The following is a 20,336-nucleotide window of genomic DNA, read 5'->3' on the forward strand; positions in this document are numbered from 1 at the left end:
AACCAACAGCGTCTGATCCAGAATGGGCGGCTGAAGAAAAGGTCCTCCAAACGGGAGTTGTGGCGTTAGGAATTAGCAACCTAACACACAGAAAAACATTAGGGTAAGAAGAACGAAAATCGCAAGATGAAAAAGCCAAATACGGAAACACATCCCCGGGTGGAAATCCACACCTCTGATAGAGGGAGCCCCATCGGATACGGGGGGGGCAATGTTGCGAAGAGTTCGGAAGACCCAGTCTTATCAAAGCTCAACCAAAAATCGAAACGAAGAAAAGATAGAACATTCATATGTGCAACATGGAATATACAAGGATGGAACAAAAAGGCGACGGAAGTGGTCAAAGAGTTTAAAGAAAGCAACATCGACATACTAGTAACAACAGAAACCAAAAAGAAAGGAAATGGAACGGAAACAATAGAAGACCATATCCACTGCTGGAGCGGAGTTAATAAAGAATGTAGATCAAAGGCAGGAGTGGGAATACTAATCAAAAATAAGTGGAAGAACAGGGTTAGAACATGGGAACCAATCAACGAGAGAATAATTAAAATGCATATAGACATATACGGTAAAGAGACAGTGATACTCGGAGTATATGCACCAAAAGACGATTCTCCGAGAGTAGAAAAAGAACATTTCACGGAACAACTCCAAAATCAAATAGAGCTAATTAAAAAGAACGTGGAGATAATTATAACAGGAGACCTTAACGGCAGAACCGGAAGGAAAGAAAACGATAAAGTAGTGGGGAGATTTGGAGAGGAAGAACAAAACGATAACGGAGAACGTCTGATTGAACTATGCGAACTAAAGAACCTAAAAATCACCAACGGATTCTTCAGACATAAAAATATTCATAAATATACATGGACGCAAGAAACACGAAAGCTAAAATCGATAATAGACTACATAATAATCAAACAAGATACCACAATAAAGATCAAAGATGTGCGAGTCAAAAGAGGAGCAGAATGTGGAACGGACCATAGACTACTGACAGCAAAAATGGGCATTAATTGGAAACATAACAAGACCCCCTCCACAGAAGAACCGTTGAACACTATAAGAGAAAAACAATACAATATAGAACTACTCCAAAACCAAAAATTAATAGAATTTAGATACGGCAACATCGAAGAAATATACGAGCATATAAAGGCGAGTATAAAGCAAGCAGCATTCGAAGCCCTTGGGGAAAAAGAACATATAACAAATAAACAGCACTATTACGAAATAAATGAACCAACAAAAAGAATAATTGAAGAAAAAAAGCAACTATACAGAAAATGGCTGACTACAAACAACGACGAAGTTTATAAAGAATATAGAGAAAAAGATAGAGAAGTGAAAAAACAAATAACACAGCAAAAGAATGAAGAATGGGAAAGAATCTGCTTAAATATTGAAACATATATAGGAGGTACAAGAACTTCGGAGTCATGGAAAGTACTGAGAGAATTGAAACAAAACTCAAAAGAAAAAATTAAATTGGGAAATATACAGGACAAAGAATGGAAGAACTACTACAAGGAACTATTAACAGAACAAAGACCACAATTCATTGGAAAAGAAAACAGGCGAAGACGAAGCAGATTCCCACAACACGAAATAGAAATAACAGATAGGGAAATGAGAACGGCCATAAAAGCAATCAAAAATAAGAAAGCACCGGGACCTGGAGGCATCTCACCTGAGCTTATAAAATACGGATCAAAAAAATTACACCGGATGATACAATGGATGTTTCAGAAAGCCATAAATGGAGAACAGCTCCCAAAGGAATGGACGGAGGCATATATGACATCTATATTTAAGAAAGGAGATAGAAAACGATGCGAAAACTACAGAGGAATAAGGAAGATTATTCATCAATAGGAAGATTATATGGGAAGATACTGCGAGAAAAGATAGAGCAAGCGATAAAAGGCAAAATCGGGGAGGATCAGGCAGGCTTCACGGCAGGAAGATCATGCATAGACCACATATACACACTGGAACAACTGTTGGAAAAGAAAAAAGCAAAAAATAGAGATATACACTTGGCATTTGTGGACCTGAGAAAGGCGTATGACTCTGTACCAAGGTCAGAACTATAGGAGGCAATGTACAAATTAGAAATGGGAACAAGAATCATAGGAGACTTCACCACAACAAAAGGGCTCCTGCAGGGTTGCTCCACATCTCCAACCCTATTCAAAATATACTTAGAAAAAGCATTGACTACATGGAAAAGAAAATGCGAAGGCATGGGAGTACCTGTACGGGACGAATACCTATATACGTTAAGCTTTGAAGACGATCAGGTAGTGATTGCACAAGACCAAGACGACCTCAGCTACATGATGAAGAAACTACAAGAAGAATACACCAAGGCTGGCCTAGATATTAACCTCGCGAAAACAGAGTACCTATCTACAAGTGAAGAAGACATAGAAGATCTACAGATTGATGACAACGTAGCAATCAAAGGAAAGCATAAATTCAAATAGCTGGGGTTTATAATCACGAAAAAGGCAACAACAGAGGAAGAAATTACACAAAGATTAGGACAAACAAGAACAGCAATCCGACAACTTAACTCAGTATGGTGGGATAGACACCTAAATATGAAGACAAAAACGCAGATTTATAAAACATTAGTGCGAAGTATTATGACATATGGGGCTGAAAATTGGATCATAAACAAGAAAAACAGCAGTAAGATAGTAGCAACAGAGATGGAATGCCTGCGAAGGTGCTGCAGAGTAACAAGAATGGATAGGAGAAGTAATGACGAAATAAAGCAATGAACATCAATAGAAACAGACATACTAACATGTATAGAACAAAAAAGATTAAAGTGGTATGGACATGTAAGAAGAACTAGCGACAGCAGATGGATAAAGAGAATAACCGAATGGAACCCCATAGGAAGGAGGAAAACAGGACGACCCCGAAAATCCTGGAGGAACGAAGTAGACGACGCCATGAGTAAGAGAGGCCTAAACGATGGAGAATGGAACAACAGAGAGAGATGGAAACGGTTGAGCGAGGGAAGGCAGTGAATACTGTAGAATCCCTAAATATATATATAAGAGTTGCAATATTAGAGTTCCTCCAGGTAATACTGGTATCATCATCAAAAAGAAAAAATTTTCCATCGATTTTTAAGTTAGTGATATTATTTATAAAGATAAGAAAAAGTAGAGGACCTAATACGGAACCTTGTGGTACTCAACATACAATGCTTTTGTGACTAAAGTCAAAATCATTTGCTCTAACTAATTGTTTCCTATTCCTCAAGTAAGATTGGAACCAATTCAAAGAAATACTTCGAATTCCGTAATAATTCAGTTGTTTTATTAAAATGTCGTGATTTACACAATCAAAAGCTTTGGCATAGTCACAAAAAACAGTGGCAGCGTAAAGATATTATTTAGTGCTTGATAGACCTCATGTAGTACAGAAAACATAGCATCGCTGTTATTGCAAATATTATCGCAAATCGCAAATATTCTTTTTGAATTCACCAAGGACGTCAATTTAGTTCGAATCTTGTTCTATCATTTCCCGTTAAGATTTAATTTTAAAACATAATTTTTTAATCGTTAATGAACCGCTTTGGATAGGACATGCGCTCGGGCTCGGCGTGTTAAGAGAGCGAAACAAGATTTATGGCACACATTTTTGCTAGTTGGAATTCTCATTGTACAAATCATTGTACAGTATCTCGGACATGTGATGCAGGGCGAGAAGTATGGCATCCTGCGACTCATAATGCAAGGATAGATTGATGGCAGAAGTAGCATCGGAAGGAGACGAATTTCATGGCTAAAGAACCTGAGAGAATGGTTTGGATGCAGCTCAAAACAACTATTTAGAGCTACTGCCTCAAAAATTAAAATAGCTATGATGATTGCCAACCTTCGTAGCGGATATGGCACCTAAAGAAGCTTCTCTTATACACTCCGCAGCCCGAGCTCCCGTCCTGTCATAAGCGTTTCATTAACGATTAAGAAATAGTGTTTCAAAATTAAATAAGCCCAAAATACTTATTGGTAAATGATAGAACAAGGTTTGATCTTGAATTTAAATCCTCGGTGAATTTAAAAATAATATATTTTAGTTGTGAATTCTTGAATTCTTGAAAATCGTAATTTTGAATTTTTTTCAATTGTTTATAAATCGAAAACTATTAAGTTTACAAAAAAAAATAACAACAAATCTATTTTGTTCAGAATGGTCCAAAAAATTTAAAAAAAATTGTCTGGGCCGTACAACTTGTTTAAAAAAAAATGTATAAAAAATTTTAACAAGTTTTAGCCTGGGCGACCTCTTGAACCTTATTTTGGGGTATCTCATGAAGGTGATAGGCAAAAAATCTCATGGGAATATTTTTCTGGACGAACCTGAGCTTTTCGCTCTGTCTAACAATAGTTTTGGAATTTCGCGTAAGAAGTATCGCCCACTACTACCGTTCGGAGGCGACACGTTTTATTACTTGATCAAATTAATTACTTCTCACTGTATCGGAACTTTTATGGAGCCAGAACTTACGTCCTTCGCCCTAACAATTTTTGGGAGATATTTTTGAGTCGACTGTATTTAACGTTTGTTAGTGTCAAAGTTACACAAATTTAGTTGAAAATACGTTTGTGTTCACGTTTCTTCCACACTGTCAAAATTTTTGGGCAGAAATTTTTTATAAAATGTTTTAAACAAATTCCAAAAATCACCCATTTTTTGCTCCGAGAAATATTTTTTTACGTTACTTGGGTCACTTGAAACAAAAAAAGTCTTGTGTTAGTTTTCTCTATTGCTGATAGTTTTCAAGTTAGAAACAATTTAAAATTTAGAAAAAGTGAAAATATGCACTTTTGTGACTGGGAAATTCATTTGAAAACTATTATGTATCAGGTTGCCAATTGCCTAAATTGAAGAGCTGTTTTGAGATGGTTTGTTTTTTTATTTTCATTAAAAAGAAATTCATCTTAAGATAATTAATAATAATAAGTTTTGTGGTTGCGAAAAGTGTCGATAATAAATTAATTCTAACATGGAAATTATATGGTATAATGTCTAATGTAAAATTCGTTTTTATCATATTCTTAAGAGTACTCAAGAACCCGTCCACAATGTCCACTTCGGATTTGAAAACGATTTTCGAAGGAAAAATCTTCTTCTTTTTTCTTGTTTAAGTGCCGTTTCCCGATCGGAGGTTGGATATCATCATAACTATCTTTACTCTATCTACTGCTGCTCTGAAGAGTTCTATAGAACTGCATTTAAACCAGTCCCTTAAATTCTTCAACCATGACACTCTCCTTCTTCCTATACTCCTTTCTCCTCTTATGTTTCCCTGTATTATCAGCCTTAGCAGTTCATATCGCTGTCCCCTCATTACGTGTCCCAGATATTGTAACTTTCTTATTTTTATTGTGTTTATTATTTCGCATTCTTTGCCCATTTCTCGCAATACTTCCATGTTAGTTTTCTTCTGTGTCCATGCTGTTCTAAGCATCCTCCTGTAAATCCTCCACATTTTAAAGGACTGTAACTTATTTATGTGTTCTTGCTTTAATGTGCAGCTTTCAAGTCCATATTGCAGTATCGAAAACACGTAGCATCTCAGTGTTCTTACTCTCAGTTCTAATCTAAGGTCTTTATTGCAGAGAATTGTTTTCATTTTTACAAACGCACTTCTTGCTATTTCTATCCTTGCTCTTATTTCGGTTGTTTGTTCATTATTGTTTGAAATCTAGGTTCCTAGGTATTTGTATTTATCAACCCTTTCTATCGGTACATTTCCCAAATGTACGTTTGAAGGTATATTTGTTTTCTTTGTTATTATCATGTATTTGATCTTTTTTATATTCATTTTTAGTCCATATTTTTCACAGAAACTGTTTGTTTTGTTTAGCAGTAATTGGAGTTGTTCAGCCGAGCTTGCCATAATCATATGTGATCATAGGTGTCATCTGCATATCTTATGTTGTTAATAGATCTTCCGTTAATTATTATTCCTTCACTTTGAGATAGTAATGCTTCTTCAAAAATGGCTTTACTATATACATTAAATAGTAATGAGGACATAATACATCCCTGCCTAACTCCTCTCCTGATTTCAATTTCTGGACTGGGTTCGTTATCTATTACGATTTGTGCTTTGATTCCAGTAGAGGTTTGTTATTATTCGTAAGTCCCTATGGTCTATGTTTTTTGTCTTTAGAATTTGGACTAATTTTTCATGTCTTACTTTGTCAAAGAACAGTGGCAGGCAAACAGTGGATTAGATTGGCGCAAGATAGAGAAAGATGGAAGCAATTGGGAGAGACCTACATTCAGGAGTGGATGGAAAATGGTTGACAAAGAAGAAGAAGAACTTTGTCAAATGCTTTTTCAAAATCAACGTAACAAACATGCACATTAACAGTCATATCCATGCATCTTTGAGCTAACACATTAAAAGCAAATAACGCTTCTCTGGATCCTAGTCCGTTTCTGAATCCAAACTGACTATCATCTATTCCTTCTTCCAGTTTTTTATTTATACGACCATGTATTATTTTCAGGAATAATTTGAGAATGTGACTTATTAGTGATATTTTTCTGTATTCACTGCAATATTTAGCGTTTGTATTTTTAAGGATAGCACAAAAGGGGGAAAGTAACCATTGTTTCGGTATGTGTCCTGTTTTGTATACTGAGTTAAATAAGTCTACTATAATGTCTAAGGTTTCATCATTTATGCATTTTAAGGTTTCTATAGGAATTTGGTCTGGACCTACTGCTTTACCATTTTTGCTGTTTTTTAATGCCGTTTTAATTTCCTCTTTTAATATCGTTAAAACCATATCCTCTTCTACTTATATCTCCATCTGTTCTGTTATATTGTCTTTGAACAGTTCATTGATGTATTCTGTCCATCTTTTTAATTTGGCGTTAGTATTCAATACAAGTTTCCCATTTACATCTTTCAGTATTCCCGGTTTTCTTGGTCTATTGTTGTAAGTTAATTCTTTAATTTTTTATGTGTGTTAAAACGTGTATTTCTTTGTTTATTCACTTTTTTGTACATCTGATTATCTTTGTTTTTATATCGACGTCTTTCTTCCATTAAATCTAAAATTTCTTTCGTCATCCGTTTATTCACCTTTTTGTACATCTGATTATCTTTGTTTTTATATCGACGTCTTTCTTCCATTAAATCTAAAATTTCTTTCGTCATCCGTTTATTCACTTTTTTGTACATCTGATTATCTTTGTTTGTATATCGACGTCTTTCTTCCATTAAATCTAAAATTTCTTTCGTCATCCATTGAAGGAAAAATCTAAACGTCAAAATAAATTTATTTTAGTATAAATATTTAAATATCTCTGGGAGAGCTGAAATCAAACCACTCGACATACCTACATAGTTTTCCAATTACAAATATAAAAACCTGAGGTAGGATAAACACCTGGCCAATCTTACCTATGATGGAATATTTTCATATATAAAAATAAATAGTAATTTTTATCAGAAAATTCAATGAAAGTTTTTAAAACAAAGCAATCTGCATATCAAAGTACTTTCAAACAACAATTGAGATATTTATAAACATATTAAAATTGAAGTGTTTTACATAGTTGTTGAAAAAAAAAGTAATTAAAGTTAGTATACGCATGAAATTAAAGATTATCTTTTACCAACTATGATAAGGGTATATATTCCCAACACTTTTATTTTGGATGTAGTAGTTATATTAGATCTCAAGTAACCTGTTTTCTCATATTGTGTTGAAAATGAGCTCTAAGTTTTTTTTTCCTGTGGAAATTCCCCTATTACTATGTGTTATTAGTCAAATTTTGTTGGGTAAGTATCTTTGTCCAAATTTTTTCCTTGTGTTTATTTGCTTTCTAATTTTTTGGTACATTTGATTGAAAATTTGAATATTATATTATAAAATGTCTAGTTATTAGCATAGTATTTGAATATCTGTTGGAAAGTTTTTGCTTGTTTGATGCGTCTTCATATATACAAACCGACGATAACTATTGAAATGCCTCTTTGTTTTCTTCAGTTTATGTGTACATTTATAAATAAACGAGAGTAAAGTCTTTTTGGCCGTGCTCTTTAACGTATCTAGTTAAAATTTATCTCCAATATTTATTGTTATAATCTACTTTATAATTTATTATTCCCCATAAATTTTATTAATTTTATTTGGTATTAGTCTTGAAAATTTTTTTCGCCGACAGCAAAGAATCGACATTTTAAAAGCCCGCGAACTAAAATGCGTATTGTATTTTACTACTAGATTTTTCTTCTTCATTTTTTTACATTTGACATTTTAAACGAAACTAGACACACAAACTTGTAAGAAGAATAAAACATGATCACTGGTTTTTCGATAGAAATGAAATATAATTTTTATGGTCTGCAAAAGGAAATATAGCTCTTTATAAGAGGTCAAAGAATGGAGGTAGAGGAACTAATAGACTAATAAAGAATAAACTTAATATCTAAAAAAGCTCTATGCAGAGAAAGAACAAATAACGCTAGAGTCGACAACACTAGAAACTACTACAAATAAAGAAGTTACTATGAATACACAGGAAGTTTGAAAACACTTGAAAAGCTGAACAACAGAAAACTTGCAGGTCAAGACGGAATACCAAACGAACTACTGAAATATTGTGAAGCAGCAATGGCAGAACAATTAATAACATGAGTTGACACAATTATAAAATACCGGAAGAATGAAGAACTAGAGAACTAATTCTACTATTTAAAAAAGAAGATAAAAAACAGCCAGAAAACTAAAGAAGTTAAATACTGCCCTAAAATCTCACAAAAAATAATGAATCCGAGGATAAGTTTAACAGATGAACAACACAGTTTTCGTACTGGAAGATCTATACAAGATCTAGGAATAGACTAGCATTGCTGCTATTGACTTGACTTGTATCTTTGTATCTTATTGACTTGAAAAAAGCATTAATTTGACAGAGTAAAACTCAAATATGTAATGCATCTTCTGCATAAGAGAAAACTTCCCCTGGATATCATAAAAACTATTTAATACATCTACCAAAACAAGAAAATGGAGATCAGAATAGATGGACAACTTACAGAATCTATAGTCACAGGTAGCGGAATATGATAGGCGAACTAATTAAGCCCTGTTCTCTTCAATTTAATCATGAATGAAATCATCAAAATTGTCAACAAAGGAAGAGGATACAGAATGGGAAACAAAGAAGTAAAAATACTTTGTTAAGCAGAGACAAAGTATTATTGATAAGCCCAAGATAAAGTTAATAATAATAATAACGTAATCCACAGATTTAACATAAGAGCAAAAGAATTTAATATGACAATCTCAATTGAGAAGACTAAAACAATAGTAATCAGCAAAGGACCTATCAGGTGTAAAATAGTAATCGATGGTATCAGTATTAAATAAGTAATCGAAATAAAATACATTGGAATTACACTGTCCAGCATGTCCGAGATGTGCAAACAATGTGGACAAAGAAGTGATATATCAAGTATAAAAAGCAAATAGACTGAGATGAAGTCAGGAAATTATATAGCCAGTGTAAGATGAATAATAACATATGCATCAGAAACAAGAACGGATATAGCCAGATATACTACTGAAAACGGCAGAGATGAAAGTACTGAGAAGAATTACAGGGGATAGGCTAAGAGATCGAAAGGGGAGTGATGACATTGAAGGAAAATGTAACGTACAATGTATAAACGAATGGACACCAAACATACAAAAAGAATGGAATAATCACAAAAGCAGAATGGAGGAACTCGTGTGGTCAAAATAGCAAGAGATAAATCCCCAATCGGTAGAAGAAGTATCAAAGGACCGCGCAAAATATGGAGTGACAACCTTCCATAGAGGTATCATTTCGCCAATGAATAAGCAGAATTGCTTATAAAGAGGAAAAAGAAGATATTTTAAAAGCCCCAATTTAACCAGATATCCAGGTGTTAACTCTATACAAAATAAAATGCAAATTGTATTTTACTATTCGATTTTTCTTCTTCTTTATTTTATCACTTATTATGGAGCATAGGTCTTCCAAGTGACCACCTTAACATGTCTTTTTTGGTCTTTTTTTCTGATGAAAAACGAATCAACACCATTCAACATCATAGGGAGGTATAATATATTCACTTATAAGCTAAAAAGACCGTACTTTTTTCATGGGCATACGGTAATAGGTTATTCTTTTAGATACGCATCTAGTTTTTCTTTTTTTTACTAACATTCACGTGATACTCCTGTCGAATGTCAAACAAGGCTGTAGCAACCGAATATCAGCGAGATAACTGTAAGATCTGAAATTAAGGAAATATAAAATCGCCGTTAGACCGTCAAATATTTTATCAAACTAGTTTAGGCAAACTGACGTAACGACGACGACGTAATTCTAGTTTGTTCAAATTTTAAAACTGTACCTGTCACACGATCATTCAAATTTGATCACATTGACGTATGTCTATGAAATTAATTATCTTTTTTGCTCATTTATTAGTAGCTTGTGCTTTATTTACGATTCAAATTTTTTCTAATCCAAAACGAAAATAAAAAGACTGAAAGGATTTTTTATAATAATGTTGATGATTCACATTATATAAACAGCTTCTTTCTCGATATAAATCAATAATTATGTAGAAACTTGTTCCTGACGCAAAGATATATTAAACTTCTATTTTTATTTTATACTTAACAAAATAGAAAGACAAATAAACCGCACACTGTCAACCAAGGAAAATGAATTTCATCACGTTATCTCTAACAGATTGTCATTTGTCTTTAGATATTTTTCGACCAATTAAAGTTAAAGTTTGTTCAAACTGTCCTAGAAAATAGAAAATCCTCTATTTTTAAAAGATTTGATCAAATTCAGACGTTATACTGTCAATTTTTTGGTTTGGTTTGGTCAAACTAGTTTGATCAAATATTTGTCCGTGCGATACGGACTTAACTCTTCATATCAGTATATATTGAACCGGAATGCTTAATATCATTTAATTAGTCATAAAATAGGGAAACTCACCAACCAATTTGGCAACGGTAAAGTTTTATTTGCTACATCCCTTTAAATTGATTTCAGTTTTAAAACTGTAATTCCCCAGGTTAGTAGGATGTCTAGTCCAGAAACTCTCGTAAGCATTCTATCTTCTTCTTCAAGTGCCATCTCCGCGGCGGAGGTCGGTAATCATCATAGCTATTCGGACTTTTGAGACGGCTGCTCTGAAAAGTTCATTTGATGTACATCCGTACCACTCTCTCATCAGGTTGCGCAGCCATGACATTCTACGCCTACCTATGCTTCTCTTTCCTTGGATCTTTCCCTGCATAATCAGTTGGAGCAAGGTGTATTTCTCTCCACGTGTAATATGTCCGAGATATTCTAATTTTCTTGTTTTGATTGAATTTAAAATTTCCATTTCTTTGTTCATCCTTCCCAGAACCTCTTTGTTTGTGACGTGTTCTGTCCATGATATTTTCAGAATTCTTCTGTACACCCACAGCTCAAATGATTCCAGTTTTTTCATTGATGTCGCATTCAAGGTCCAAGATTCCATTCCATAAAATAAAGTCGAAAAAATATAGCACCTCGCCACCCTAACTCTTAGTTCCAGTTTTAAATCCCTGGTACATAGAACTCTTCTCATTTTGTTGAAATTAAGCATTCTATGGCACGGCCAAAAACTTGAAGCAAAAAAGATATACGTTTAAGGTCACAACATGCAATGCTTGAGCATTATTTTTAACAGCAAAGGTAAGAAGACACGAACAACTTCACACACCTTCTTTACCCAGTGGCGGATTCACATGGAGGGAAAATGGGGAAATCCCCCCATCCAAGAAGTCTTTTGGTTGTTGTTTCATTGAAAGTACCCCTCACCTCCAGTTGGAAGTTCCCCTCCCGAGGCAAAAGTCTACGATGAATAAAGTAGGCCTATTTGTAGGCCACTCTATCGTTTTTAATTTATTTACTATGTTCAGAAATATTTGTATTTTCTATATAATATAAACATAAAGATAAATTTATTTTTAGGTCCAATTTCAACAAATCTTTTTATGTACAGGACATGTTACGTTATATTGAATTACAATAAATCAGAATGTGAAATGTTGGGAAACGAAAGTAATAATATTACAAAAAAACTAGAACCGTTAGTTCAACCGACAGTTAATAATATTGAAACTGTTATGGTGGTATCGGAATCGATTTTTCCAATTATATTTAGTATTGTTGTTGGAATAGTATCTGATAAAATTGGACGAAAACCATTTTTAGTTGTATGTCTTGCAGGTAATTTTATTTATATACATATTTATTTATGCATGTTTTCAAAGTTAAAATGTAAAATTTTATGAAAGAGTGTATTCGAAACAGTATAAATTAAAAAAAAAACAATAGGAAAAAAATGTGTTGCATTCTAACGAGTACTGACGGTAATGAAAACTTCTATTGACGGGTTACACTAGGCGTCAGCGACGAAAATGACACAAGCTCAATTGTGGCGAGAATATAAATTTTGGGACCCCATAAAAGATGTAAAAAAATGTTCTATTCCCATGCCGGGCTTTCCCCTAAAATTCTCCTTGTACGGGATGGGGATAAACGGAAAACATCGATGTTCCAAGAAGAACCTGTACGCCGTAAAAAAAATCAAACAAGAAATATAGCTGAGATAACTTAAAAAAAATGTTTATTAGCACTTTTTCTGCATCTTTAACATTTAAATAATATTTATAACTCGATGGTAAAAATTCGATATTTTTTTATCAGAATGTCGTATCAACAAAAATCGAAATGAGTGAAAAGGTGAAGAGTGCAACTTTCGTATGTATTTTTTGCATTTTGCTGCAAATGATATCACTTGTTATTTCCATTGTTAGAGTCTAATTTTCAAAACGTGTAGCATAAAATTTCTATTTTAGCTTTTGGCAAAAAATATGAGGCATTTATAAACAACATATATAAACCCCCAGCGACTGCATGGAAACCGAAATTGATAAAGACACATCCATACCGTACTATATACATTACCGACTTCAACAGCAACCAGGAAATGTGGAGGTATACAACTAAAATGGGGAAGCAATATTCGAATAACCAAAGGCTAAAACAAATATCTAGTTTTTGATTCCAAAGACAGGGGAACATTTAAATCAACTGCATGGAGAAAAGAATATAACCCAAACATATGATTTGTCTAAAATGATGTGTTTAAAAGATACCAATGATAGACAACTAACAGCTGGGAGAAGTGTCATTGCAGACTTCTCACTTACTCAACATCCTGTCTTATCATCATCGGCATGTCAATCCCAGTATTCAGATCATATCCGCGAACTAGGTATAATCTGAAAAAACGAACTGGAAGAATTGCCCAACAACTATACCACATCTTGAGCAGGATCCTACCAACCAGCAAAAATTACCAAATACCAATCCCTAGGGGGTATTGAATATGTGCCCGAATAGACTTAAACGTGAAGACTAATACGCCCAGTTTCTTGAAAGGTGACCGAGAAATAACCGACGAGCTCTCACACAACATCGAAATAGCTAGACGCCAAAAATGAATAGATAGTCGAAAACCTTGACTTCAAAAAATTAAGCCGTAAGGCATGGTCCCTGTTGCGGAAAATTGGAGCTAGTTTTTTATTGATCTTAAACGAGTACCAAACAATAAAACCATATATGGTCTAGAGCTTCTACCTAATCACAAAATAAAATTTGAACCAACGCGACAGAAAGAAGACATACCAAAATGCATTAGGTGCCAATGGTATATAAATACTGAGGAATATTGCAATCATAGGAAAATACCACGCGACTCAATGCTTAAGAAAATAAAGATCAACTGAATGAAATGCAAAGCAAGGTAGCTCTAACAATATTAAACCTTAACAATATTTACAACATAGCATACATATACTGAGGTTATGTCAAACAAACAACAGGAACTCCCTAGCACAAGTTTGAGGCAGCCCGAAAGCCAGACATCATACGAAACCAAAGATATATATTTGAGGTGAGTACAATTATAAACCTTTTGAGTACAGTGGTAGCTGCACTATCCAAATTACCAAGTTTCTAAAAATGGCACTCTGGAATGTCGACAGGCTAACCCAATATGCCCAAGAAGTCAAAGCATTCATAATATCAAGAAAATTTACATAATCCTGGTATCTGAAATCCATTTTACCAACCGCAGTTATTTCAAATTTCCAAGTATGTGATATACAGCACTAGTTATTCAGATGGTACGGCACACGGTGGATCTTCAGTTATAATCAAGAACTCAATTAAGCACCACAAGCATAGCAAACCTCTAGAAGACTGAAGATTATTTGTAAGTCACCACCATATTCGATGAATCGGAAAGGACCATTTATAATAACAGCCATCTACTGTCCACCACGACGTAACGTAAATAAAAAATAATGCACACAGTTTTTCAGATCTCTTGAAAACAGATTCTTGGCAGATAGAGACTACAACGCTAAACATACCCACTGGGGATCTAGACTATTGCTCCAAAAGCGACAACTTTATATGTATATGGAAGACAACTATATTAAACACATATCCAGTTGTAAACCTACTTACTGGCCTACCGATAGAAATAAAGTACCAAATCTAGTAGATTTTGGTATACTATGGGTTTGCCAACCAATCAACTAAGGGCTTCATCGTGTTATGATCTGTCTTCTGACTTTTCTATTGTTTTAATAGAAGTAAGTTCAAAAAGAATTCACAAAAACTTCTACATTAAATAACAAACACGCAAACTGGAAACAATTCAGATAATTACTAATTAATAAATTAAAACTACATATCTAACTAAAAGCAAATCTGGAAATTAACAATGCCACAGAATACTTTAACCGATCCATACAAGAAGCTGTATAAAAATAAATGATAATCAAGGAAATAAATCGCCCTACTCACAAATTATCCAATACAATCAAACAAAAAATAATTGAAAAATGATATTAAGACGATAGATGTCAGCTGACGAGAGCACCACAAGAAAGACCAGCTGAATAGAGCTGCAGAGCAGTAAAAAGCATAATTAAATATTCCAGTATTCACTCTGGAATGCAAACAGGCAAATAGAACGCCCTCAATTCTCCAACCTTCGCATCCCCCGATTAAACCATAAAAGTTCCCTGGGTATGACTTAATTACCGTATGAATCTTAAAGGAATTACCAAGAAAAGCCCTACTTTATCTTAAACACTATATAACACAAGGTATTAAAAACAGTATATTTTTACCTAGTTTGGAAAATAGCCCAAATAAATTCAATTCAAGTCCTATATTCCTGTCAGTCTGCTCTCTATAATGTCTAAAACATTGAAAATTATTGAAAATTTGAGGGGCTATTGGTGTGCTCCTTAGAACCCGTGTATTTTCAAGGCAAGAAAATCTGCAAAACTTACTTAGTTTGAGCACCATACCACATAAATTACGATTACAAAGTGGAGCCCATTTGCCTTTAAAACCATTACTTCGCTAAAATATAAAAACTTTGTACCATGGTCATCCTATTGTCTAAGCTATAAATCATTATGCATATATGCATCATATTATGTGGATAACGAAACAAAATTAATAAGAACACAAGATGAATACTCTTCAAATAATATCATAATTTATCATTTTTAGGGCTTACAATATCAAATGGTCTAAATACATTGATTGCGTATTTTGAAAATATCTCACCTTGGTATTTTATTGCTACCGCAATGCCGTCGGTTTTGACTGGAGGGTTTGGTACAGTATTTCTTCTAGTATCCTTGTATTTGGCAGATACAACAAGTCCAAAGACAAGAGTTTTTAGGTAAGTATGATTTTGAACCTTGATATCTATGTAAAATCTACATAATCTAATGCTAATATTCAACCCCTTTTAACTCATTAGAGTATAACCAGTTCCGAGATGTTTTCTTATTATTGTTCTTCGTCTATAGATTTAATATTTTGACTAAAATATAAAAATTTAAGAAAAGCTTAAATTTATGCGATTCGATTTTTAGATTATTCAAGTTGTAATTTTAAAATATATATGTAACACCAGAAACCATATCAAGAATAGGCGAACAAAAATATTTATACTTCTTGTATTTGCCACTGTATAATACGTATTTCAACTTTTTGGTATCATTAGATACAGCTTGGAAAAGAAGTCGAGATGAAAAGCATCTCCATCTATTCATTATTTTACAATAGATGAAAAGCATTATACCAGATATTAAACAGAATTTTGTTCATAAAGAACAACATAAATAAACATTTCGTAATACGAATAGTATATTGTCAAAAGTTATATATAGACTTTACAACTGCTAAAAAGTATACAACTGATCACAGCATGTATTTTGGTAAAATACAAATGAAAAAAATCCTGAATAACTTTAAATGAGCAAAGAATAAATATTGAATAGTAGTAGATAAGAAGCCACTTCAGGCCACTTTAATATCTGTCCCCTGACATCGCGTTCCCGACGGAACTGAGACCCTACCTTAACTTACTCATCTACTTGCTTCAGTCTACTGAAGCAAGAAATATCCATCCCGCGAGACTAAGACACACCAGACAAGAATTGCTCTTATGAGTACCAGAAGAAGAACCGAAAAAAAAAGTTAAATGATAAGAAGGGAAGTTTGGCAAAGATGGATTTTTACCAGAAACTCCAGAAAAATTTAGGAAATTATAAGTATGGACCTAAAAAATATAGATATCTTACGTCAACTGCGTCATTCTTGAATGGATCACTTATCTCGTAAACTCTAGTAAACAAAAACTGAAATTTGTCATCCAAAATCACGCATCGTAACTGGTAGAAAATAGTCAAAATCACGTGTCAATCATGAATTCTCGGAAATTTTGGAATTCGATCATTGGCGGCGCGTAAGAAAATATGTTTAAAAAACTCAAACATAGAAGTAAATAACTTCTGTTGTAAGTGGAATATTTATTTAAAAAATTAAATTAAAAAATCCAAATGGATTATAATAAAGAATATATACAGTGTGTCCGTAAATAGAATAAATGAAAAGCTTTTTTAAAAAAAGTCTAAAACACGTCGATTTTTAAATTTAATGTTCTACATTTTACAATAAAATTTCATTCTACTAGGTGATACACATTACAGTGGTGACGTCATCGGCTGTTTTTTAAATGTAATACCCTGTATTTTAGGACATTTTTAGATCGATAAGAATGAGCTGATTTCAAAAAAGTATAATACTCGGGTCTAATGGATATGATTTTAAAGATATGCGCTTAGAAAATAAATTATTTATTATCAATTGCAAAAAGGAGCCTACTTCTAGTTTTTGGTAAACTGTAGTTATTTTTAGTAACGTTCAATAACAATTAAGTCGTACAATAATTGTATTAATTCGTGAATGTTCTGTATTATTGCTTAGAATTAATTTTAAGTAGAAATGACTTTGAGTGTAAAGCAAGGAATTGAAATACTCATGATGATTGGATATGGAGACAAATCGCGAACTCAGATGGAAGTGTATAATTTTTTTAATGATAAATATCCAGAAATGCCATCACGCAGTCAATAGTAAGTAAGATTGAACAGAACGTAAAAGTAAGTAAAGTAAGTAAAATGCACAGTTGTACAGGAATTAAACGAGGATGATCCAGATAAAAGAATACAATTTTGCGAAATAATGATGGATAACAGTCACCGAAACTCTCTCTTGGTTCAAAATATTATTTTTTCTGATGAGGCTACATTCAAATTAATTGGCGAGGTCAACCGTCAGAATTGTAAATACTGGGCAAAAGAAAACTCCAACTGAATGCGGGAACATCATACACAATACCCGCAAGAGGTAAACGTATGGGCTGGCATTGTAAGAAATAAAATCATTGGACCCTACTATTTCGAAGGTAATTTAAACAGGCCAGCATACCTTCAGTTTTTAAGTGATTATCTCGTACCTACTTTAGTTAATTTATTCCCCAGTACAATTAATCTTGCAGGTTTTGATAAAAGTTTATGATTTCAATAGGATGGTGTGCCTCCGCATTATGCTTTCGAAGTTCGAAGGTACCTAAACGAAATTTTTCCGAACAAGCGGATTGGAAGACGTGGACATACTGAATGGCCAGCGAGGTCGCCATACCTCAATCCTTTGGATTATTTTATGTGGGGTCATTTAAAGAATGTTGTTTATTAAACGAAACCTGCAAATATTGGGGACTTAAAAACAAGAATTCGTAAAGAAATAAACAATATCTCTCAAGAAAGCTTAAACAAGGTTCTACAAGAATTTGTACAACGTTTGGGTTACTGCCAAATACAACAAGGGCTACAATTCGAACATTTAAGATTAAGTCATGTATTAATTACTGTATTACTTTCAAGGTATTTATTATAATTTATTTATAATTTATTAATATTATAAATCAATAAAAATTAATTTTCTAAGCGCATATCTTTCAAATTATATCCGTTAGACCCCCAGTATTATACTTTTTTGGAATCAGCTCATTTTTATCGATCTAAAAATGTCCTAAAATACGGGGTGTTACATTTAAAAAAAGAGCCGATGACGTCGTCACTATAATGTGTATCACCTTGTATAATGAAATTTTATTGTAAAATGTAGAACAATAAATTTAAAAATCGACAAAAGAATAAGTTTTTGATTTTTTTAAAAAGGCTTTTCATTTAGGAAATATCGAATTTATTCCATACTTTACGGACACACTGTATGTTTCCTAGCTAGTCACTTGTAACAATAGAATATTATATATCTGCTTATAATCATAAAAATAATACATTAGGTTTAGTTTATAAAATAAGTTTTCTTAAATCATATTATTACAAATACAATCCTTCCCGCAACTGATCCTATGTAGTCGTCAGTTACCAGAACAAAAGGCAATTATCAAGATTTGAAGGTTATTTCTAAGAAAAATTTAATTCTCTTGAGTGTCAAAATATCTGAGTTTGTCTATTTAATAGCGGAATTAATCAATGTCCTGACATTATGTCTTTACACATCAAAATAAAGACAGAACCGATGAATCAACAGCTGAATTAGCAGCTAAATCAACGGTTGCTGCAACTTCGCAATGAAGCAAATACCTTCACTTTACAAGCTCAATAAAAAACTGAAAATTTTGCTAAAGGAAGAACTGGAATACAAAGTAAACATTTAACTTGCATGGTATGGAACAGGAATGATAACACAGTCGGACAAAATAAAAAAAATTGGTGCTTGAGGAATAACGAATTTTTAATATTTTTGATGCTCTGATTTCAGAAAGGTCTTCTGTTTTATAGTAGTTTTTTTGGAATCGATTGTGTAATTGTATCTTTGCTCGAAAAGATACACATAAAGTCACCTGGAAATCACCGGACCGACTTACAATAAATATGATAGATAGACTGTCGAAAAGGGTGGAGGCCAGAATTTTAAACATAAAAAAGTAAATAGATTCTACAGATAAACGACACAATGTACAAGGATTCAAAGATGCGAACAAAATGGAGAATATAAACAAAATATAAACATCAAACTAGAAAACAGACTAAAACATGAAAACATAGATGAAGAGTGAGAAGGGTACAGAAACGTCATGAAAGAAGCAGCTGAAGAATTACTAGGCATGAAAGGTAAACAAAAAAAAACAAGAACGAATAACTGATTTGTCAGATGTCAGATTATAACAAAAATAAACACAGAGCAGATTTAATGATGCAACAGGGGAACAGAACTCGACAAGCAGAGGAGGAATATGAAAAACCACGTAAAGAAAAAAAGAAAATCCACCGTAGAAAGAATAGAGAAAATATGAACAAAGTACTTCAAGAAATACAAGAACTAAGTAAGCCAAAAGAGATAAGAAAATTTTATCAGAAACTGAACAGGGAGGGTAATATATTGACAGAACAGCAAGAAAAATTAAGAAGATTGAATTCCTGAATGCGACCGAAAATGTTTTAGATTATGTATATTAATATATTAGATGTTTATTTGTAATACAACATTTAACCTTTTCTATTGCTTTTAATTGTATGTTCTTAGTATGCCATACGCTAAATAAAAAATAAATTCTTCGCTACTGACACGCTTCTTGATAAAACTCAGGAGCACCTAAATTGGTAGAATTAAACAGACATTTGTTCAACAAATTAGGATGGCGATCTTGCTACCATTTAGAGCGTAGTAAGTAATGTAATCACTTCCAACTTGAAGGACCACCCACTGGCGTGGGAAATAAGAACACAAGAGTGTACACAATACGTAGTTTAATAATTGAATGTTACTACAACTAAGTTAAT

General features: G+C 33.1%; 1 protein-coding gene across 1 annotated transcript in view; it reads left to right on the forward strand.

Annotated features, from left to right (window-relative positions):
• LOC140435495 (uncharacterized) overlaps positions 1–20,336 on the forward strand; it is a 119,006-nt gene that overhangs the window by 87,125 nt on the left and 11,545 nt on the right. The window contains exons 9-10 of the mRNA XM_072524233.1: positions 12,055–12,312; positions 15,685–15,859. Coding sequence (XP_072380334.1) covers positions 12,055–12,312; positions 15,685–15,859 — 433 coding nt within the window. The remainder of the gene's footprint in view (positions 1–12,054; positions 12,313–15,684; positions 15,860–20,336) is intronic.

Source organism: Diabrotica undecimpunctata, chromosome 1 (genome assembly GCF_040954645.1).
Source record: "Diabrotica undecimpunctata isolate CICGRU chromosome 1, icDiaUnde3, whole genome shotgun sequence".
In the NCBI taxonomy this organism is placed as follows: domain Eukaryota; kingdom Metazoa; phylum Arthropoda; class Insecta; order Coleoptera; family Chrysomelidae; genus Diabrotica; species Diabrotica undecimpunctata.